Here is a 24,110-nt window from a genome sequence, read left to right on the forward strand (position 1 = left end):
ACAGCCAATTAATGCACAACTATATTCTACCCACCTCAAGACTCCGCTCCAATATAGAAGCATCAAGAAATATGGACCAATAGGCTTTCTACAAACACTTCTATTCAACACCCATTGTTTCGTGTTCTGTCTTGTGTTGATGAAATTAATACCCTATTAATGCCACCTCTTGTTCTGTCTTGTGTTGATGAAATTAATACCCTATTAATGCCACCTCACCCCATCCACCTCACTAAAATGTAGATATAAAATCGGAGATGCGTAAGTTCTATTCAGTTGTGTATTTGTAAACTAAAGTCTTTGAAAATGTAATAAGTTTTACGAAACGCGCTCGTGTCGCGTCAGACTAGAAATAAAAATGAATTTTGGAGAATTGATTTTTGATTTACCTCCAACAGTGAAAAGAAATGTACGAAAGATTGAGAAAATTCGTGTTAGAATTATTAATCTTACTTTTTCGGTCATATCTAATAATATATGTCTGCAGGAAAGACTGCTACCAAAATATACTAATATATATATATATATATTGTGATGGTGTTCCCCCCTTATATTTCTCCCACGCCAGCTGTAAGAGCCATATCCACTTTACCCGCGCGTTCTCTACGTTGCGGGCAACAATTTGATATATGTGGGAGCGTGTAGTGTTCTCGCGTTGGCGAGAAATTCGTAAAAGAAAAGTATTTTGGCCTGTGGTATAGGCCCTTTAGGACGCCAATATGGCGCTGGCCCCTCCGTTTTGCCGCCAAAACTGTGTGACGTCAGTGGCAGCAGATTGGTCACTGACAGTGACGTGGCACAGGGAGCCAATGAAAACCGCCCCTGGCAAGTATGACGTCACGAAGGCAGGGGGGGTCTGGAGATCGGGCCACTTTGGCGCCAGTCTGACACGACACGTCAAGGTGGACGGATGTGCGAAGGTTGGTCCTGTCAGATTTGACAGTTGTACCCCGCTCCCATGGATTTTACGCGTCACCCGTAGTCTGTAAGTACGCTGAAAGGTCTTCCTTCATTCCATGGGTGGACCGAGGAGGGAATTGATGGAATATTGAACATCAAGTGCTCCAGGGTCAGGTGCTGTGCAGAGTGAAGTCTAGACAGTGACGTCTGGGAGTCTGATAGCTTCACAGTGACGACGTAGCGGCCGGGCCAATCCACCGGGTAGCAGTGAAAGAAGAAAACTAATTGGGAATCAGGACGACTGCAGCCGAGAAGTAGGTTGGCAGCCATAGTTGTGAGGAGAAGTCGACGGCCGGGAGACCGACTCCAACCCTGCAAGACGTTGTGGAGGAGCACGGACCTGCGGAGGACAGAGCACGGTGACGACGCGTTTATTTTGGGACGTTGATTGGGTTCCTGTAGAACGCATCAGTGTGTGTGTGGAGGTGTTCCCTACAACGAGGCGAGAGCCGGGACCAGGAGCTACAATTCAACTCTCACTGGAGGGCGAGTCCACATCAGTGAGGTGGAAGTAGGTGATTCTAGTTTCCCTCCCAATTCCCCTTTAGTCAGCTATATATTTAGCCAGAGTATCTTTCATGTCGTGAGCAAGGCTCACTAATGTCTATGTCACGGTACCTGGTTGATGGGGTTCTGGGAGTTCTTCTACTCCCCAAGCCCGGCCTGAGGCCAGGCTTGACTTGTGAGAGTTTGGTCCACCAGGCTGTTGCTTGAAGTGGCCCACCGGGCCACGTACCCACCACAGCCCGGCTGATCTGGAACTTCTCTTAGAAAACCGTCCAGTTTTCTCTTGAAGATGTCCACGGTTGTTCCGGCAATATTTCTTATAGTCGCTGGGAGGACGTTGAACAACCGCGGACCCACGATGTTTATACAGTGCTCTCTGATTGTGCCTATGGCACCTCTGCTCTTCACTGGTTCAATCTTGCATTTTCTTCCATATCGTTCACTCCAGTACGTTGTTATTATACTGTGTAGATTTGGGACCTGACCCTCCAGTATTTTCCATGTGTATATTATTTGGTATCTCTCTCGTCTCCTTTCTAGAGAATACATTTGGAGAGCTTTGAGACGATCCCAATAATTTAGGTGTTTTATCTCGTCTATGCGTGCCGTATATGTTCTCTGTATTCCCTCTATTTAAGCAATCTCTCCTGCTCTAAAGGGGGAAGCGAGTACTGAGCAGTACTCGAGATGGGACAACACAAGTGACATGAAGAGTACAACCATTGTGATGGGATCCCTGGATTTGAAAGTTCTCGTAATCCATCCAATCATTTTTCTGGCTGACGCGATATTTGCTTGGTTATGCTCCCTAAATGTTAGATCGTCGGACATCATTATTCCCAAATCCTTGACATGATGTTTTTCTACTATGGGAAGATTCGATTGTGTTTTGTACCCTGTATTATGTTTCAGATCCTCATTTTTGCCGTACCTGAGTACCTGAAATTTATCACTGTTAAACATCATGTTATTTTCTGTTGCCCAATCGAAAACTTTGTTGACATCTGCTTGTAGTTTTTCAATGTCTTCAGCAGAGGTAATCTTCATGCTGATTTTTATGTCGTCTGCAAGGGACGACACGAAGCTGTGATGTGTATTTTTGTCAATATCAGATATGAGAATAAGGAACAGTAGCGGTGCAAGGACTGTACCTTGAGGTACAGAGCTTTTAACATCGCTTGGACTCGATTTTATCTGATTGACTGTTACTCTTTGTGTTCTGTTCGACAGGAAATTGAGTATCCAGCGTCCTACTTTTCCAGTTATTCCCATTGACCTCATTTTGTGAGCTATCACCCCATGGTCACATTTGTCGAACGCCTTTGCAAAGTCTGTGTATACAACATCTGCATTTTGCTTTTCTTCTAGGGCTTCTGTGATTTTGTCATAGTGGTTGAGTAACTGTGACAGACATGATCTTCCCGCTCTAAATCCATGTTGTCCTGGATTGTGCAATTCATTGTTTTCCATAAAACTAGAAATTTGATTCCTAATTACTCTTTCAAACACTTTTATTATGTGTGATGTTAGTGCAACTGGCCTATAATTTTTTGCCAAGGCTTTACTCCCCCCCTTGTGCAACGGAGCTATATCTCCAGATTTAAGTGCTGCTGGTATCTCCCCTGTATCCAAGCTCTTTCTCCATATTATGTTGAGTGCTCTCGCTACTGGTACTTTACATTTCTTTATGAATATTGAATTCCATGAGTCAGGCCCAGGGGCTGAGTGCATAGGCATATTGTCAATTTCTCTTTCAAAGTCTTCCGAGTTTGTGGTAATATCCGTTATATTATCTGCAGCTTGAATGTCATTCATAAAGAAGCTGTCTGGGTCATCAACTTTCATGTTGTTTATTGGTGTGCTAAACATAGCCTCATACTGGCTTCTTAGAATTTCACTAATCTCTTTGTTGTCCTCTGTGTACGTACCTTCACTTGTAATTAACCCTTAAACTGCGCATGGCGTATATATACGCCCTGAGTAACATGTCCCATGGTGCGCATGGCGTATATATACGCCATAGGGTGCCAGGCCTGATTCAAATGGCCCGCGGCTACACGGGGTTCACAGTAGCTTCCTCAGGGCTCTTGTAAACAGATGCCATTTTTAAAAAAAATCGTGGGCAATATTCTCAGGTGTGAGAGGCACAGTACTGTTGGAGCAACCAAGGCCGGCGCACGCAGCATGAGCGAACAGCATTGATGTTCAGCTTGTGACCACAGCATCGCCGAAAAATGTCAAAATAAATATATAATTGTTATTATTTAGCGATGACAATATTACAGATGACCAATGACTGTGATATAAATAACCAGGGTTGTGATAATAGCAGGATTGTTGTAATAATTAGCGCTGTGAGAGGAGTGATGCTGAGAGACGGAGGGAGACAGCATCGTTTACTGACTGTGTGGCCACCTGTTATTGTTTGCATTCACTATACCAGGTCAGTGGTTCTCTATGGTGAACACAAATGTAGATACTTATATATAATGTGTGTATTAGTGTAATAACAGCAAAAGGATTATGCTGGGAGGAGCCATATGGGTGACGGAGGTGACGTCGTCTGCACGATTTGTCTAGCTGTTTAGAGGGTGGCCACTATGCTCTTTGGGCGCATTACAAGCTTAGGTGTACAGTTACGGTGCATAAAACATGTAGATATTTATATATAATATGTGTATATAGGGTAATAACACTGCAGAAGGTATTGTTGGGGGAGAAAGTTTAGTGCGTGTGACCTTGAGAGAGTGAGGGAGCCGCCAGCCGCCATCTGTGTATAGCGACGACTCTTAGTGCCTGAACTAACTATATCAGCTTAGCTGTACAGTTGTGGTGAACAAAATATATACATACTTATATATAACGTCTGTATATAGTGTAATAACACCACAACTGGTATTGTTGGGGGAGAAAGTTTAGTGCGTGTGACGTTGAATGAGTGAGGGAGCCGCCAGCCGCCATCTGTGTATAGCGACGACTCTTGGTACCTGAACTAACTATATCAGCTTAGCTGTACAGTTGTGGTGAACAAAATATATACATACTTATATATAACGTCTGTATATAGTGTAATAACACCACAAATGGTATTGTTGGGGGAGAAAGTTTAGTGCGTGTGACGTTGAATGAGTGAGGGAGCCGCCAGCCGCCATCTGTGTATAGCGACGACTCTTAGTGTCTGAACTTACTATATCAGCTTAGCTGTACAGTTGTGGTGAACAAAATATACACATACTTATATATAACGTCTGTATATAGTGTAATAACACCACAAATGGTATTGTTGGGGGAGAAAGTTTAGTGCGTGTGTTGAGGGAGTGGCAGCGAGTGGCTGGCTGGTGTGTGGCGGTAACTCCTCGTTGCTTTTCGACTCTCAATACCAACTTAGTGGTTCGTTATGGTGACCAAAACATGCCAATACTTATATATAACCTGTGTATAGAGTGTAATAGCAGCAAAACTATTTGTTTATTGTTTTATTAACATAATAATTGAATCACTAATATGCACATCATACTTTTGAGTATAGCGATTATTAACCACTTTTATTATATAAATATATTACAATACACACTATTGAATAATAGTACTGCAAAAAAACTAAGAAAAAATCAATCGGAGACATTGAAACAATTAGGTAATAATATCTTTGTGGCAACTCCCATCTGTCAACGCGGGTGACGTTGACCGGGTCTGACGACCGCTCTGTCAACGCCCACTTTTTGCCAGACTTCCTCGGTCAATTGCGCCCAAAATATGTCACCTACGATTTTTTTGTTATTTTTTCCGTGCTCAGGGGACACAAATTAACATGTTTAGAAGACAAAAAAATTTTTTTGAATTTTTTTTTTTCTTGCGCACAGGGGTGTAAATGTCCATATGACCCCTGAGCAGTGTAAGGGTTAACGGTCCAATACTGGTCGAGGTTTTGGATTTTGATTTTGCGTATGTGAAAAAATATTTCGGATTTTTCCTTATCTCTTGTATAGCTTTCTGTTCCAATTCCATTTCCTCCGACTCATATGATCGCTTCAACGTTTGTTCTATTTCTTCGATCTCCCTGCTTAGGCTTGTTGTCCTTACTTGTGATAGTTGTGTTTGCCGAAGCATTTCCGTTATTTTTTCCTTCTCCTGTACAGTCGTCTGCATTCTCTTTCTAGAGTGGTCCTCTTTCTGCCCCTCCTCACAGGCACGTGCTTCAAGCAGACCTTGTAAGCTTCAGCTGTCAGTTGAGCTATTCCCTGTGTGGGAGTTTTGTCGCTTAAGACCGTCTCCCATTGAATGGTTGCAAGGTCTACATTTATTTTTTCCCAGTCAATCCTCTTATTGTTGAAATTGAATTGATTGAATATTCCTTCTCGCTTGTTGGGTCTCTTAGACCTACTACCGTTATTTATGCTAGTTCGCACTTCAATGAGCTTATGGTCTGAGTATGAAGTATCTGAGATTGTGATGTCTCTGATTAGTTCATCATTGTTTGTGAATAACAAGTCTAGTGTGTTTTCGTTCCTAGTTGGTTCTGTAATCTGTTGATTGAGCGAGAATTTGTCACAGAATCTCAAAAGTTCTCTGACCTGTGGTTGGTTATTTCCCGGGTCATTCCCTGCTATGATATTTGTGTTTGCTATTCTCCATCTTAGACTTGGTAAATTGAAATCTCCAAGGAAGATAATATCTGGAGCTGGGTTTGCTAGGTTGTCAAGTATGTTCTCTATTTTGTGCATCTGCTCTGTGAATTCCTCAATTCCTCAGGCCGGTAGGACACAGTTGTGAGAAGTGAGGCTGTAGAAAGCTCTCACGGTATAAATATTTGCGGTGTGTGGATGCACCTGTAATCATTGAAGAGTTTACTGTGTCGTTGATGATTGCTTTCATGTGACATTAATATGATAACTTATGCCAGAGAATATATATATAAGTGTACCAGTTATTGGTGTTAGGCTGTGTGCTCAGTATTTATCTTATTATTATCGATATTAATGAATTTATCTCTGTATATGTATATGCTGGTGTGATGAATAACATTTCCATGTGTGCAGTGATTAATTGTGTTATCGCCTTCGAGAGGAGTTACTGAATCTAAGGGCAGTACTGTGGTTAATTGCATTCATTGTAATTATTATGAAGTACAGTGTATTATGCCATTATAGTGAAATATTATGTTAAGTGCTGTAGAAATGATTTATTGAACTTGAGATCAGTGTGGTGATTCATTGCATTCTATTGCCATTATAGAACATATTGTGTTGATTACAAACATAGTGATCCATGCGAATTTAAAGAATCAGGTGCTTCACGCCAAAGAAATAAGTACTAAGCATTCGCACGGTGAGGGTGGGCCGCTCAGCTGATTATGACATTGATAGGAGGGGGGAGTATTGCCCTCTAGATGAGCCCCAGTTTTATGAAGAGAGAGTGACTTTCTGCATTGTACTTGATGTTTCGTTGTTGATACAGATATAATACCTTGAAGTTTTAAGTAAAATACAAAATACCTTTGCGTTTATATTATCCCTCCATATATCTTGTTGCTATAGAACAGTTCCAAAGAGTGAGAGTATTAGAGACATATACCTGCCTGAGACCAGATTTAATGAGTGAGCTCTGCCATTAGTACAACAATTCCACAATACCACTGACGTGTTACTGGACACGGGAAACACCAGTTGGCGACCTTGCAGTTAGTAGTAGAGCCCTTGTCGGGGCGGGCACAAGGTTGGGAGAGAGCAAACTGTGTTCCCACTCATCTTTGGCTATAAAGGCCAGCTGGAGATTGACTGGGATACTCTCCTGGCGAACAGTGGCGCCGCGAGGATTGAGTGAAGACTCGCAGGGCTACGGTGAGTAACAGTTATCGCTAATACTACTGGGTGGTGTCCATGTAGAGAGAGAGAGACCCTGACGTTGGCGACCGTTGACAAGATAAAGTACTTAGGACATCTTGTATACTGTTACTTACCTCTCACGTTCCCTGACAATATATATATATATATATATTGTCAATATATAATATATATATATATATATATATATATATATATATATATATATATATATATATATATATATATATATATATATATATATATAATATACAGGCATACCTCAGAATACGAGTTTAATCCGTTCCTGGAGACGCCTCGCATTCCGAAGTTAATTTCCCCATAAGAAATAAAGGGAAATGAATTAATCCGTTCCTGACTACCCCAAAAACCCCACATCAAACTAAATTTTTATACCTAATTTACCTAATTCATCTAAATAAACCTACAAAACTATGTTCCAGTTATTACTTACCTTGCTGTCGAGTGCTGTAGGCGTATGGAAGATGGCGAGGAGGGGGGAGGAGGAGAGGAGTTACTGTTTGGAAGGGGAGTAACACCTTGTAACACTATGGATACCACTTCTCTTTCTAAATTTTTCAAACAAGCCCCTGCTTGCCTTAAACTCTTTCTTATCTGCATCACTCGTTGCAGGGGTATTCTTTAGAAGGTCTTCGTGCAACACCCTGGCTTTCTCACAAATAATGGCCTCCGAAACACTATCACCCCTCAACTCCTTGTCGTGTATCCAAATTAATAACAACTTTTCCACTTCTTCAAGTATTTGTGGTCTTTGTGCCGTTAATGTTCTTACTCCTTTTGCCACTTTAGCACCCATAATCTTATTTTTCTTCTTAAGTATAGTGCATATTGTTGATGTGGCTTTGTTGTACTGCCTACAAAGTTCAACAACACGTGTACCGTTCTCATGCTTCCGAATGATCTCTTGTTTCTCCTCTATTGTCATCCTCACATGAGCTTTCTGGCCTTTATCCTTACCACTGGCTTTCTTGGGACCCATGGTGAGATATATAATAACAAATTGTATAGACAAATCACCAAAAATCCAACAAAACACTGAAAATCCGCGAGAAGAATTGATGTGGGGGTAGTCACTGAGCGCGAGACAATGGTAAACTGAGGGGCGACGATCGCCGAACCACCACGCGCTAGGTCGGCCTGTACGCGTATCAACAAACTCGCATCCCGAAGTAACCCTCGCCTTCCGAGACAAATTTTTGGAGTAAATACTGCTCGCCTTCCGAAAACCTCGCATACAGGGACAATCGCATTCCGAGGTACCACTGTATATATATATATATACAGTATATATATATATATGTCGTACCTAATAGCCAGAACGCACTTGTCAGCCTACTATGCAAGGCCCGATTTGCCTAATAAGCCAAGTTTTCATGAATTAATTGTTTTTCGACTACCTAACCTACCTAACCTAACCTAACCTAACTTTTTCGGCTACCTAACCTAACCTAACCTATAAAGATAGGTTAGGTTAGGTAGGGTTGGTTAGGTTCAGTCATATATCTACGTTAATTTTAACTCCAATAAAAAAAAATTGACCTCATACATTATGAAATGGGTAGCTTTATCATTTCATAAGAAAAAAAATTGAGAAAATATATTAATTCATGAAAACTTGGCTTATTAGGCAAATCGGGCCTTGCATAGTAGGCTGATAAGTGCGTTCTGGCTACTAGGTACGACATTATATATATATATATATATATATATATATATATATATATATATATATATATATATATATATATATATATAATATATATATATATATAAATAAACACACACATAAACGCATACATACACATGAAAAAATAAAAAATAAAAATAAAGAAAGAGACAAGTCGCCGACCGGTGAGCAGAGAGCACCGCGCAGGCCAGACGAAGATGGCACCAAGAGAGCACAAAAACTGCACCAAAAGACCCACCTCTACAACAAAGACCCAAGGAGCCGGCACGACCACAACACGTGCCAAACCCAAAAGATCAGCATGCAAGCCAGGAAGACCCCTGGAACCCCAGAAGGCAGAACCGGGCCACACACGAGGTAACAAAGCCCCCTGAACCCACAAAGGGGGCCTAAGAGGAAGAAACCTCCGGAACAAAGCCAAAGAACCCAAAGTAACCCGGAATCAAACCCGGGGGAACTCATACTTCCACATTTGATGGCAGAAATACACCACAGAAAGAGCAAAGCCCAGCACCCAGACAGAACCCCCAGGAAAACAGCCAAAACGGACTGAAAACAGAGGGACAAGGTGTGGAAGCAAGCATAAACAGACAGGGACACGGAGCCCAAACCCAAATAAACAGAAAACACAAAAACCAATGTAAAAAACAACACCCAAGCGTTCCCAAAGGAACAGAAGATGGACAAAACACCCCAGAAAAGCAAAGAAACGGCTGTAACAACTGAAGCTGTTTTAAAATGAATAATTGTATGAAAGAGTGGGAAGGTTGGAACCACGTGTAAGGACCTGACTCAAGCATGGTCGCATCCCTGGGGGGGATTGGCGGTGAAAATAACTGCCGCCTTTGTTCACAATTCCGTATAATGAATTATTCCACATTATTCAGTAATTTAGAGAGATTAATCTTCATTCAAATTGTATAATATTCCTGTTTATAGTATCAAGAGTATCCTGATTGTTAGAATAATGAGTAAGTCACCATCAGTGACGTCACGAGCCGGGACTAGACTTTACAGCGGAGTGACCTCAGCGGTCACAGGTCATCAGAGTTGCCACGTCCACTATTTCTCAAAGGTCAAATAGCCATTTTGTAATCGGAAATAGCCCTTCCCTAAAATGCTTGTGTAATTAACTTCAGTTAAAATAATTCAACCAATCTGGGTCAGTCAGTGCAACAGAGATTAGTTGTTCAACTTAAGCCTTGCTAGCAACTTAGTAAACTAGGCGGAAGAATACCCTGCTCTGGCTTCTGGGTAGAGGAGCATGTGGGAAAGACAGTGTGGTACCAGGAGCGGCCCGGGCAGGTGGCCTCAATCATTGGCCCCAAGACCTAGCACTAACATCGAGCTGGTCGCCAAGGTAGAGTTGCTATAAGAGTTTGGTATAGGGAATTAGTTCAACTCATTGCCGGCTCATGTAGGAAGTGTTAAGCCAGGGAGTGCTTTGATTTAGATTTTGTTTAGTTTTGAATAAACCATTTAGCTAGTAAATTGTCTTTTTATTAATTTCCATTTTATGTAATTTATTTACATTGTCCCGGACCACGTGGGTAGCCTAAGAAGCAGAGTTGAGTTGGGCCGCATTCTAACACCGAATAAGAATTCATTATCCCTTTGATTTTAATTAATTCTACACTAAACTTTAAATCCAAATTCATATATTACTAGTGGGGATCAAGCCCCGAAGTTTATTGATTAGCATGATCGATCTAGACCTCGGTCATTGCTCAGTGGTAATGGTCTGGTGGTGGCAGCGCAAGGCGATCCTAGAGTTTTGCTAGAAATCTGTTTTCACGTCATAAGGTTGTAGAATCTAAAGCCGGTCAAACGGTTTAACCCTCAAACCGCTAGGGGCCCAAATGGAATTCACACCCACAGGCGCAACAAAAAAAAAAATTCCAAAAAATTCTTTCGTCTTATAGAAGTGTTCATTTTTGTTCCCTGATCATGGAAAAAATAACAAAAAAATCGTAGGTGGCATATTTTAGCCGCAATAGGGTAGGGAAGTGTGGCAAAAAAGGGGCGTTGGCAGAGCCTTCGCCAGATGAGGTCTACTCCGCCCGAGCTGTCAGACGGCAGTTGCCACAAATATATTATTACCTAATTATTTCAATGTCTCTGATTGATTTTTTCTTAGTTTTTTGCAGTAATATTATTCCATACAGTGAATTGTGGTATATTTATATTATAAAATGTGTGAACCATCGCTGTACTCAAAATTATGGTGTGCATATTAGTGATTCAATTATTATGTTCATAAAAGAATAAACAAATAGTTTTGCTGTTGTTACACTATATACACAGGTTATATATAAGTATTTGCATGTTTTGTACACCATAACGAACTACTAAGTTGGTCTTGTGAGTCAAAAAGCAACGAAGAGTGACCGCCAAACACCAGCGAGCCACTCACTGCCACTACCTCCCTCAACACCACTTCACTCACCCTCATTCACCCCCCACAATACTCTTTCTGTATTTATTCACTATACACAGACGTTATATATACGTATTTACATGTTTTGTTCACCATAATTGTACATCTAAGCTTGTATGGTGAGTAAAGGCCACAAAGACGTAGCTACTCACACAGTCAGCTGATCAGCGGCCGCCCTCAAGGCCAGACGCACTAATATTTGTCCTCCAACAATATTGTTTGTGGTGTTATTACGCTATATACACCTATTATATATAAGTATCTACCTGTTTTATTCACTATACCTGTACAAATAAGCTGGTATGGTGCCCAAAGACCATAGTGGCCATCAGTAAACACCATGCCAAGACTTGCAGACGACGCTCTTCCCTCACCAAAATGGCGGCTCCCAACCTACTCCTCTCGCTGTTATCTAACACTATACACACGTTATATATAAGTATCTACATTTGTGTTCACCATATCGAACCACTAAGCTGGTATGGTGAGTGCAGTCAATAAATGGTGGCCACACACAGTCAGAAGACGACGCCACAACCCTCCCTCCCACAGCCTTACTCCTCCCTCCATGGAGCACAGCGCTAAATATCACCACAATCCTGCTATTATCAGAATCCTGGTCAGTTTTATCACAGTCAGGGGGCCTCAGTAATACTATCACTGCTAAATAATAGCAGTATCATATATATTATGGTATTTGTAGGCGATGCTGTGGTCACAAGCTGAACAGCGGTGCTGTGAGCTTGTGCTGCGTGCGCCAGCCTTGGTGGCTTGCTCAATACTGGCTGTAACACCCAAGAATGTTGGCCTGGATTTTTTTTCTAGGTGGCATCTGGCAACTATCGGTCGTGGCTGTACTATAGCTGCCCCTATCCCAGGCGGGGAGTTTAAATTATAGCGCTAGACACGAAATCATATATAAATGATGTGCGCGGTTTCGGTTTTGTCACTGATATCATTTATATATGATATGCGCGGTTTGAGGGTTAAGACCTCGTGGCGTGGGTCGGCTCAAGTATAGCTCTGGGGGTCCCTTGGTTTGAGAAGTAAATAAAGAATAAGGACAGGGTGCATGTAAAAGTAGATTAAAAAGAGTAAGAACAGAGCACCCGTGTTACATGGCAAGAGGAAGATAAAACCCCTGAAGGAGGTGAAAAACTAACTCAAAATGTGAGCTCGCACACCCAGGCACCGGTAAACAAACCGCAGCGCCGCCGGTGGCCAAGCGGGAAAGTAAACTGCAGAAAGAAAATGGTCACCAGAACAAGGAGCCGTGACCGATGCAATAGATCCAAAAACATGCCAGCAAATGTGGAAAGTAAGCACACGAGAGGGACAAAAAATCCCACCCAGAAGCAGAAAACCCCAGCAGGGGCAAACAGCCCCAGAACTGCTAGCGAGCATCCCCCACAGCCCCTGGAACCCGCAACAGAAGCCCCAGGGCAGAGCCGTCCTCCACACCCTCTGCCCCTAAAGAAAAGGAAGAGTCCAGGGGAAAGGCAGCAAAGAAAGGGCCGCTGGTAAGACCCAGAAGCCTTGGCAGGAGGAACAGATTCGAAAATTTCCGTCCCCAACCTGAACGGGGCAGCCCCCGAAACCCCCCCCCCCCCCGAGTCTCGGCTCCAACTAAACCCCGTCCCGACCCCGAAACCCGCAGATGGTCAGGAGCGGGGAACAGAAAAGGAAAGGGGCGAACAGCACATAACCAAAACGGGGCGGCCCCGGGGCATCCGGATGGGAAACCAACCTAGCGCATTGCAGCAACCTAAACCGAGCTTGCAACGCGGATGCCGCCTGTATTCTGAACAGTAATGACATCAGGAGAGTACTAGAGAACAAGCAGAGAACACAACTTGCAAGACTCCGTGTCAAGGTGTCAGTGACCCAACAGGCAGCATGACGAAGGTAAATGAGACAACTGTCACCCTGAGACAAGGGCACAGCAACCAACAAACCCGCACAAGATGGGATGGAACCCGGAAGACACATCCAATGGTCCGCCGAGCCCTGACAGAGTTTAACAGGGCCCATAGGCTAACTGCTATGGGAAGCCTGGGCAAGGTGTTGCTAACCGGTTAACTCCCAAAACGAACAAGGGGTAGATGCCAACACTGAAAATCCCTGCAACGTGTACAATCACGGGGGCTTAGCAGAGGGCCACCAAACACTACCAGTGGAACTATAGCCACACTAGGCAGACCCCCACCAGCCAAATAAAAATAAAAACAAAAGAAAAATCCTGCAAAAGTACACCGTCCCCCAGAGGCAACAGGAACCGGTTGCCGAGTAGGTAGCAGGTTGCGCAACACCTTGATTCCCTAACCAGCACAATACCAGTCCCCACCCAGGGCCAAACAAGTGCCCCAAGCCCCAGCTGGCCCCAAGGGCGAGGCAACTGCCGAGCAGCAAGAATCTCAAGGAATGGTTCCCAAACGCCCCAGGGAAGATAACCCTGTCACGCAGGGGCAGTACTCACAGGGCACTTAGGAAAGGAAGCCCCTAAGTGCATGCAGCCCTGGTACTGATAAGGAACATCTGGGCACCGCACAACACAAAAACACAACAGTAAGCGCCACGAAGGAAAACACCGCCTAGGAAACTGAGGCCAGAGAAGTGTCTGTCCCAGTTGACATTAGCTTACGAACTGGAGTGCTATGCAGCCGGAGCGGTGAGGTCCGAGTCCACTCCTCCCCTCCCCGAGAGGGGGAGCGAGCCGCGGACGAGCAGCACGGCAGTAGTGTGTTACGTTTGCTTGTTTGCTTGTTTCCTTGGGATTATTGGGAGTTCTACCTCTCTGTTCGGTTTTTGTTGTTAGTTTCTTACTATGTGGGATTTGTTTTGTTATGCCTACCTTTCTGGGTGCCTAACCCCGGTCGATGGCAGAAAAGGAAAACCCCAACCACAGGGTTTTTTTCCAGGGCCATTGCTCCCTGCAACCTCTCTGAAGGGGGCAGGTTCTGGCTCATGGTCCCTGGTAGGTCTGAACTCCATAGCTAATTTCCCGGTCTAATATAACATACATTAGCCCGATAAGCTCCAGGGTACTATAAGGGCTCACCACAGCAATTATATTTAAAATAATGTGATAAGCAAACCAACTTTTGTTTCTTTGACAATTTGTGAGAGTGAGCAGCCATTTATTAGCATATCTCGGGCCTGGCCGAGATCGTCCTGTGAATAGTTGTAACAGCGCCGAGCCTCTTCCCGAAGTATGCCTTCCCGTTGACACCGTCTCCACAACACTGACTTGGGTATGTTGTACTCACGTGCTACCTTCATGTAACTTGATCCAGCTGCAAGTTATTGTAATATAGTATCAGAAATGTACATCATTGGTTATATGACAAGTGTACATGGTTATATGACAAGTGTACATGGTTATATGACAAGTGTACATGGTTATGTGACAAGTGTACATGGTTATGTGACAAGTGTACATGGTTATATGCTCACAGAGATATCTCAATTGACGGGTGATAAGCTTGCCAAGAAAACGTGTTTTCAAGTACAGTATAATGAACGATTCAAAACCCCCGCGGGCACATGGGGCTCACAACCTATTCCTGAGGTCTCCAGCAAAGAGACCTAAGGAACAAACAGGATGTGAGCAGATTGTTAAAGGGTTAAGCAGTTGTGTAGTAGAGGTTAAGATGAGGAAAGATGAACCACATTTTCATCAAGTACAATACCTATACTTAAGCTTCTCAGAGATCCCATGTATCTGGAGTCTATAAATGCTTACATTTGTGACCAAATCATGCATTTACTTAAGCATCACAATGATCTGCTGACAATGTAGCAGATCCTCAATGCAGTGAGGACAATTTCCAATCAGTATGCATGGTCTTACAGTAGGTCTGGATGCCTTGGAAAAAGCCACATCTTAAATATGATTCCCATTGTTGGGAAAAGGATCCCTTCACTTTGGATTATTGAGGTCCCCCATGAACCAACTGTTGACTTACCACGAAATGCAACTCACAATTGCCGATCTACCAAGTAACTATTTTACTGCTAGGTAAACAGAAGCATTAGGTGAAAAGAAATGAGGCCAACCATTTCTGTTGTACTCAGGGACTGACCCAGGTCCATCAGCTGTAAACTGATGGACATAGACCGCCATGCTACTTATTTTCAGTCCTGGCCAGGAAGAATTGTCTCGGTACTAATCCTTAAGTGTTTGCCTGTTCAACCAGCATTAATTAGGTACAGTACAGCCTATGAATTTTAACCAATTGGCAGGTCATGCTCCAGGGGAAACAAATGGGCAAGACTTACCATGAATTATGGGAAGGGAAACCTATCAGCCTGCTAACAGGAATCAAGTGGCTGTTCCTGTGTAAAAAAAAATTCAGAGCAAGTTTTACAAACCTTTAACAGCCTGCTTTGCTGCTTCAAGAGTATCACTGTCGTAGTCCAAATTTCTCTGCTGGATGGACACACCAGCTATTCGTGCATTAACAGAAAGAGTGGAGTGCGGTACACCCCATCTCTCAGCAATTTCCCGTAAAGTTCCCATTCCAGAGCGCACATCTTCAATTGCTCTTTGAAGATCTTCTGGTCTGCAGAAAAAAAAGTCTATAACCCCCTTCAAACTCTAGGTTTTTCAGAACAATAATTTAAAATATTTTTACATCTAAAAATAATATTCTGATATATGGTTAAGTACCTGTACTGTACTGTAGTTTGCTAAATTATTCAACTGACATTTTGTCTCTTGGTTAAGAAACAAAACGCTTGCTCAACTTACCCATATCTTGCAAGTTTGTAAATGATTTTTCTTCTCTTTTTGGATGAACTATACTCTTGGCCTTCCTGTGAATGATAAAATTCAGTAGTCATTCACCCCATTTCCTATTTATATTAAGATAGGTGGCATTTTCTTTAAGATAATAGTACAGTATATAAAAGTCAACCTTTGAATTCAAGAAAAATGCCTTTCTGAGCTGACTGCTTTGCCATTATCTGAGGTACATATATAATCCACTGCATGTATGGAAAGGATCACACAGTCAAGTATGGTGACATAAGGCACTAGTGCCACAGAGATTCTTTTAAAGGTCCTTGATAAATCACATACAGTCCTAAGGAGTCATTCAAGAAAGTATCAATCCACTGTGAAACAGCACCTCCAAAATCCAGATCATATCCTGTGCAATACCGTGAGAAAGAGTTTGGTTCAAGTACATTCAGTCACAAAATAGAGTAACAAGAGGATAGCTATCCACTTGTATGACACCCTAAAAACTCTAACATGAAACTATCCTGAAACCAACAGGAGAAATGCAGTAAACAAACATTATGGGTGGCCCTCAAAGTAAACAAACTCCAACTATCACATACCATGAAAAGTTCTCTTTTTCACCTTGCACTGTCTCTGGTGTATTTGTTAGAATTGTAGCAGCAATATCAGTGCCATTAGGAAGTACAGAACTGCTACATATGCACAATACCTACAAAAAATGATTTAGCAACATTGGTCCAAACTGAGCCAGCAGACAGATATATAACACTGCCTGACCAAAGCATCAACATCATCACTGGATCACCATCAGTGTCACCACTGACCAGCCAGGAGTAACATCACTTTTGACCTATCTCAGCCCAGCTGTCTCACCAGATGGACTTAGTCTATAAACAAACCTAACAGACCTTGCCACTACCAACAATTGTGACCCTAGCTGTAACCTGACTGCAACACCCGTGGGAGACCTACCATTCTGCCCAGAGGTCAGACAAGGCTGACGTTTGACCACCGGCGGAGTTGAGTTTGTTTGGGTTGGCAAACATCTTAATACTGTACTTTCGCGCTTTGGGCGAGCGAGTGCCAGACCACCCCAAGGTGCACCGGGCATTCCACGGGAGCGCGCGGTAATACTGAAAAGTGTACGTATACTCTTTTCACCTTTGTCATCTCAATTTGCGTCCTATGTTTTTCAATTTGGTATCAATGTGTTCGCAACAGAATTCTCTACAGGAGCAAATGCATATGAAGTCCAAAAGCCCGGCATACCACCCGCACCAAACAGAGAAAGTAAGAGCTCATTACCCGTGAGCGCACAAGAGCAATAAAATGTGTATACTCTTTTCACTCTGGTCACCTCAATTCTCATCCTAGGTCTTTCATTTTGGTATCAATATGTTCCTAATAGAAAACTCTACAGGAGTACAGGAGTATATGCATATAATGTAAAAAACCTGCATGCACTTCACCCGCAGCCAAGATGAAAACAGGCCATGAATTACCCGTGAGTGAGCGCCCACCCGCTACACCCCCCATTTCCCGCTCACAAATGTTTAGTAATTTTTCTGGTTGATAACATCAATTTTCATCTTACAGCGCTCATTTTGGTATCAAATTGTTCCTAATGGAATGCTTTAAAGGGATATATGCATATAAGGGCAAATTTAAGAGCAATATTACCAATACAATAAGATAAAGTATAAACCACAATATAAAATGTATAAAAAACAAAAATGTTTTGTACTTTCAATCCAATGCTTGTGGATCATGACATGGGTTGAGCATTAGTTTTATCCACTCCACCTGCTCCAGAAAAACGTTTCCTGAAGAGTTTCAACCCATGTTTTATAGGTGGAGTGGATGGTGGGCAAGCATTACTGCTTATCATCCCAATATTGTTTCTTGTGAATGGTATTTGCTGTAGCATGGTGCTGCACACAGTGGCACATCACAGGACTTGCACTTATACCTGGTGTCCCTTTTTTTACTAGACACTTTGCAAACATGACACCTCAGACGCTTCTGTATCTTTACTAGGGAATGGCACAAGTTCCTGTTCAGACATTCTTGATTATCCACAATACGGGTTTTTTTCCTAGCAGAAGCACCACTAGGGATATTGTGACTCTCGTCTTGAGTCAGATGATGAATGTACAACTGGAGGTGAAGTGAATAGTGGCCGCCTCACACCTGATGGTCCGGGTGTTGATGGTCCGGGTGTTGCAACATTGTCCCCAGTAGATGTGCTCTCATTGTCAAGTACATCAGCAGCATGTGTGATGTTATCATTTTACAGAGGCCAATTCTTAGGGTGACAGTAATGTATAGTAGTGGCGAAAGGACTACTTCGTGGAATTGGAGTAATGTGAGTTTCTTTCTATCTGTTGTGTAGTAATTGTACAACACAAAAAGCATTATGGATAGCCATTTGCAGAAAGTAGAAAGTCATTTTCTTCATCCACTTGTGACTTCCGTGTGAATTGATAATATTTGACCATTTGGTCAAAATGATCAACACCGTTCATGTCTGTATCGAGTCACAGATAGCGTTTGGTTTGTTCACAGTGACCTGTTGCAATGAAGATGTTCTGTCAGGTTTACATACTCATTTCCTTTGTTCCACTTCTTGTGTATCTGCATTGTGGCAAGTTGTGATGAGTGAAACAATTCACCTATCTTTCCACAGAATTATAAAAGTATTGTCCTTACATCGGAATACTGTTTTATCAACTGGCATTTGACTCTTTGCTTAGACCTGAAGATTATGGACCTGAAGACTTGGACCTGAGGATTATGGACCTGAAAATTATGGACCTGAAGACTTGGACCTGAAGATTATGGACCTGAAGACTAGGACCTGAAGCATACACTTCAAAATCATAGATGTAACCAGTCTGGGATTCAGCTAGCATGTAGAGCTTTATTCCATACTTATCAGGTTTATTTGGATTATAATTCTTGAAAGTAAGACGGCCACGTCGTGCCATTGAGTTTTCATCCAAACTTCAAATTTTTCTGAGGAATGTATAATGTTTTGAATTTCTGTGTGAGATATTGCATGACTGTTCTAACTTTGATTAGTCTGTCTGAATTGTCTTTTGGAATGGCATTATTGTTATAAATATGAAAATATTGTGAAATCAATTCATATCATTTAGAAGTCATAAAAGTATTGAAACAAGGATTTACAGTGCTTTGTTAGATATTTGGCCATTTGAACATAAAAGTTGTTATTATATATCTCGCAATGAGTCCCAAGAAAGCCAGTGGTAAGGTTCAACCTAAGAAAATAGTTGTGAGTAGAGGATGTTCCTTCCTCATTAAGAAAATGTGTGAAGTATGAGAAGAATTGCAAAGTTTTGTTGAAAAAACTCACCCAGATAAAGCTGTAGCAAGCCGTTGCATTGACTTTTTAAATGACAATGTGATGTCTTACTGCAGACAAGTGTTAAAATGTAGACAAAAACAAGTGTCTTTAGACAGATTCTTAGTAAGACAAGCAAGAAGTGAGCCACAAGCAGGTGCTAGTGTAGGCAAAATGTGCTAGAGTGCACACCAGAGAAGTCCTCACTGCCTGATGTTATAATGGAAGGGGACTCCCCTTCTAAACAGTAACACCTCTCTTCCTCTCCCCTCCTCGCCATCTTCCATACGCCAACAGCGTCATCAGCAAGGGTAAGTAATAACTTGAACATAGTTTTGTAGTGTAGATTTTGATGAATTAGGTATAAAATTTAGTTTGAAGTGAGGTTTTTGGGTAGTCAGGAATGGATTAATTCACGTCCCATTATTTCTTATGGGGAAATTAGCTTCTGGTTACGAGTTTTTGGGTTACGAGCTATCTCCAGGAAGGGATTAAACTCTTAAACTGAGGTACCCCTGTACATTTTAATTCTTGGCAACTGGCAAATACCCATCAAAATCGTTAGTCCCAAAAATTGGGCAATTTCTTTTATACTCACTGGTTCCCATCTATTGCTTGTGTTGGTCACAGTTGGTGCATCGCTTTGGGTAGCATACAAGTTAGTCTTATAGACTATAAATTTCATCAAATTTTGCATAAGAAATAATTGTACAAATCCCAGAGGAGTGCTAACATCTGCTGTTTCTGTTTCAACGAATTCACTATCTAAATCCCTGTCACTATCAGCAGTTTCTATATCAGATAAATCATCAAATACAGCCTGGAATTTTGAGGGTGTGAGTCTCACCCTACTGTACTTTTGGTGTACACTATTTAGCTTCTTTTTCCAACATGTTTCTTTGGCTGATTTATCAATCGAGTGTTTATCGATCCGTGGGGTCGATAATCATTCACCCAGTTAATTAAGGAGTGCGAGATCTTCTTAGTGTTCCATTAACATTTTGATAGATTTAGGCTACATGTGTCAGCAGTAATTATATATATATATATATATATATATATATTGTGACGGTAACGCGTTGGTGTTCGGCTGTTTAAGGCTAGGGGTATGGCCTCGTCACATAGTTATAAAAAAAATAGAAAAACTGGAACTTCGTCTGTGGTAAGGTAAGGAGAAGACACACAAAACACAAGTAAAACTTTAACAATGAAATTGTAATTACGTTAAATAAATCAAAACATGAAAATAATGCACAAACAAATATGTATAATAAAATCAATCAATCAAAATAATAAGAATACTTAAATGACACAATGAAAAGTTACGTTAAGGCAAAATAACAAGAAGTGCAATACAACAGTAAGTGGGAGGTGCTGGAATATTGGCTTAAAGCCACCACCTCTCTCAGTACACGCTAACGTCTAGCTGGGAGGAGTGCTGGCTACGAAAGCACGGAACATTCTGACGACTGATGTTAGGGCGACCCCAGACATCAGGTAGTATTGGGGGCGAGTGCAGGTGCAGCCAGACCGGCGACCAATCAGCGGAGCCGTAGCGATCAACGGGTAGTTTGGTGGTTGGAGTTCGAACAGGTGGCTGGTTGCATACGTTTCTGCTCACCCTGGCAAGCCTTGCTGGTGCTGGTGTTGTCGTTGTTGGACATTTCTTCCATAGTCTTTTTATATAATTGTGAAGACGTAATTTTGGAGGGAAGAGCAGGCTCAATCTCTTGAAGGAGATTATCGTCACAACTCTCCCCCGAAGCCTGCGGTTCTGGAAGAAGTACGTCGTTATGTGGTGGAGTAATGGATGGAGTTGCTTCTACTTCATAAACTCTGGAGAGATCATGGGCTAAGATGTTGTCAGACTCTTGGTATAGCGTGTCTCCAGGTTGAATTTCTGCAGTTAGCAAGCCCATAGTAGAAGACGTTGAGATGAGAAGTGGGCGTGCTGCAGGAGGTGTAGGGTGGTGTGGTCCGTATTGATGGTGGACCGAGCACTTTTCAGGTGTGGAGTGAAGTGCTGAAGCTTCAGGATGAGGAAGAGTAGCTCCTTGCCAATTGTTCCGTCGTTCCTTGTAGCAGTAGTTGCTGACAGGTGAATTCTTCTCGCCTCGTTGCTGCATCACGACACCACCATCGTCGGTACCATTGGCGTCGACATGGAGGATGTAGGGCTTATCTGACGAGGTGAGAGTGGAATTAGAAGAGGGCATAGGAGCACGATTATTATCCTGAAAGCATTTGGGAAGATCATTAAGGATTTTGGAATTAGAAAGCGCCGACTCCTTGTCAGTGCTTTCGGGAGAAGAAGCCGGGATGGTCTCACTGTGGATGTAGGGTTCTGTGAAGGTAGAACAATTAATCAAGACAGTGGGAGGAGTACCATTATATTGCTTCAGGAGGTTGACGTGGCACAGCTGGGTCTTCCGCCGCCTATCTGGAGTCTCTATCACATATGTGTTGTTGCTTCTGCACTCTTTGACGCAGTAGGGTCCTGAAAATCTGTTTTGTAAAGGTGAACCTGGGATAGGGAAATAAGCAAGGACGAAGTCTCCCGGCTTGAATTTTCTTACTTTGCTGGTCTGGTCGTAATGAGTCTTCATTCTCACCTGGGCTTTCAATAGATTATCATGGGCAAAGCGGTGGACTCTCTCTAGAATGTGCTGAAGGTTTTGAAGAAACTGGGGCACATTCTGATGCTCACTGAAGGTGGCATCTCTGAGAGAGTCTTTGAAAGCCTTAAGGGGAGTACGGCACTTACGGCCGTAGAGCATCTCATAAGGAGATACTCCTAGGGACTCATTGGGGAGACTTCTGAAAATACACATTATTAGGTCAATCTGCTTATCCCAATCCTTTGAGGTTTCACTACAAAACTTTTTCAAGAGTGCTTTGATGGTCTGATGATTACGTTCAAGAGAACCCTGTGAAGCAGGATGATAGGGGCTGGACAATACCTGTTTGATGTTGAACTCCTCCAGTGTCCTTTTGAAGAGATCACTGGTGAAGTTGGTGCCACAGTCACTTTGAATCTCCCTGGGAAATCCGTATTGAGTGAAGATCTTCAGTAGATGTTTGATAACCGTAGCAGCCGTGATGTTCTTCACTGGAACTGCTATGGGAAATCTGGTGGTAGGACACAGGATGGTTAGGATGTAGGCGTTACCTGAACTGGTCCGAGGTAAAGGACCAACACAGTCTATTATGAGTCTGTGGAAAGGTTCCGCAGGCACCTGTATGGGAATCAGTGGTGCTCTGGGAATGGAGACGTTCGGTTTGCCTGCCATCTGACATGTATGACACTGTTTTACGTACTGTTTGACGTTGTTTACCATACCTGGCCAGTAGTAGTCTTGACGAATCCCATGGTAAGTCTTGTTGAAGCCGTAGTGGGAGAATGCTCCATGGGCCAGGTGTAGAATAGTGGGCCGCAGGCTGGTGGGAATCACAAGTTGTTCGGTGTTGGCCCAATCGTCCTCCTCCTTCAGTTTACTGGGTCTATATCTGCGGTAGAGCAAGTCGTTCTCTAGGAAGAACCCAGGAATACTGTCGGGTTGAGTCTCAGCCTGGAAAAACAATGGTGTTAAAGTAAGATCTTCCCTCTGCAACTTACGGAACTCCAACTTGGTCAGATGCGGGGGTAGTTTCTGAGGGTCTTGAGGGACAGCGGTAGCAGTAGAGTCAGCTGGCTGTGGACGTGCGGCTTGTGCACGGGTGGTCACAAGAACCGGAGGAGAAACTTCATCACTCTCTTGAACCTCTGCTGGAACATACTCAAGAATAGGGTTACTTGGCACAGAGTTACACACCTGGGGTTTGTCCATGACGATCAGGTTGGTCGGTTGCAGGTCTTCTGCCAAGTCGTTGCCTAGGAGAAGTTGCACTCCAGGCATGGGAAAAGGCTTTTCCCTGACGGCGACTTGGACTTCCCCGTTCACGTAGGGACAATCCAGGTGGACTCTGGCGAGAGGGTATGGAGTGGTAGCAGTGAGGTCAGTGATGAAGACTGTTTCCCCGGTGTAGACTATGTTGGGCACAGCCGACTTCAAGATGATCGATTGTAGAGCCGCTGTGTCCCTCAAGATCTTCAATTTGAAACGTCCCTCCGGATTTGAACCGTTGGCAGAGACAGTTCCAGTATACAGGTGGTTACTGAAAAGAGAAAGATCATTAACATCAACACCAACATTCATCACAGGCTTACCGGACTTAGGAGGAGTTGGTTTGGGTCGTTGTTGGTCAGTGGTTCCCTTGTATTGAGACTTACCACACTTGTCTATGGTATGTCCATAGAGTCTACAATATTTGCAGTACAGTTGTGAACCAGCTTGATCGGGGCTCACCTTCTCGTAACTGTACCACGACTTCTTACTGGAGGATGGTTCAGGTGTCAGCCGGTGGATGAGGCTGTAAGTGTCAGCCGACTTAGCACACTTCAGGTAGTCGGTTTCTTCTTTATCTGCTAAGTAGAGGCGGACAGGAGGCGGCACACGTCTCAAGAATTCTTCAACAAGCATCAGGTTGACGAGTTCTGTAAAAGTAGA

At 42.9% G+C, this 24,110-nt stretch overlaps 1 protein-coding gene across 1 annotated transcript in view; it reads right to left on the reverse strand.

Annotated features, from left to right (window-relative positions):
* LOC123758018 (uncharacterized) overlaps positions 1–24,110 on the reverse strand; it is a 163,003-nt gene that overhangs the window by 62,014 nt on the left and 76,879 nt on the right. The window contains exons 9-11 of the mRNA XM_069338897.1: positions 16,206–16,270; positions 15,827–16,017; positions 14,555–14,748 (exon numbers count right to left, since the gene is read on the reverse strand). Of these exons, the coding sequence (XP_069194998.1) occupies positions 14,555–14,748; positions 15,827–16,017; positions 16,206–16,270 (450 nt within the window). The remainder of the gene's footprint in view (positions 1–14,554; positions 14,749–15,826; positions 16,018–16,205; positions 16,271–24,110) is intronic.

This window comes from Procambarus clarkii, chromosome 40 (assembly GCF_040958095.1).
Source record: "Procambarus clarkii isolate CNS0578487 chromosome 40, FALCON_Pclarkii_2.0, whole genome shotgun sequence".
Classification (NCBI taxonomy): domain Eukaryota; kingdom Metazoa; phylum Arthropoda; class Malacostraca; order Decapoda; family Cambaridae; genus Procambarus; species Procambarus clarkii.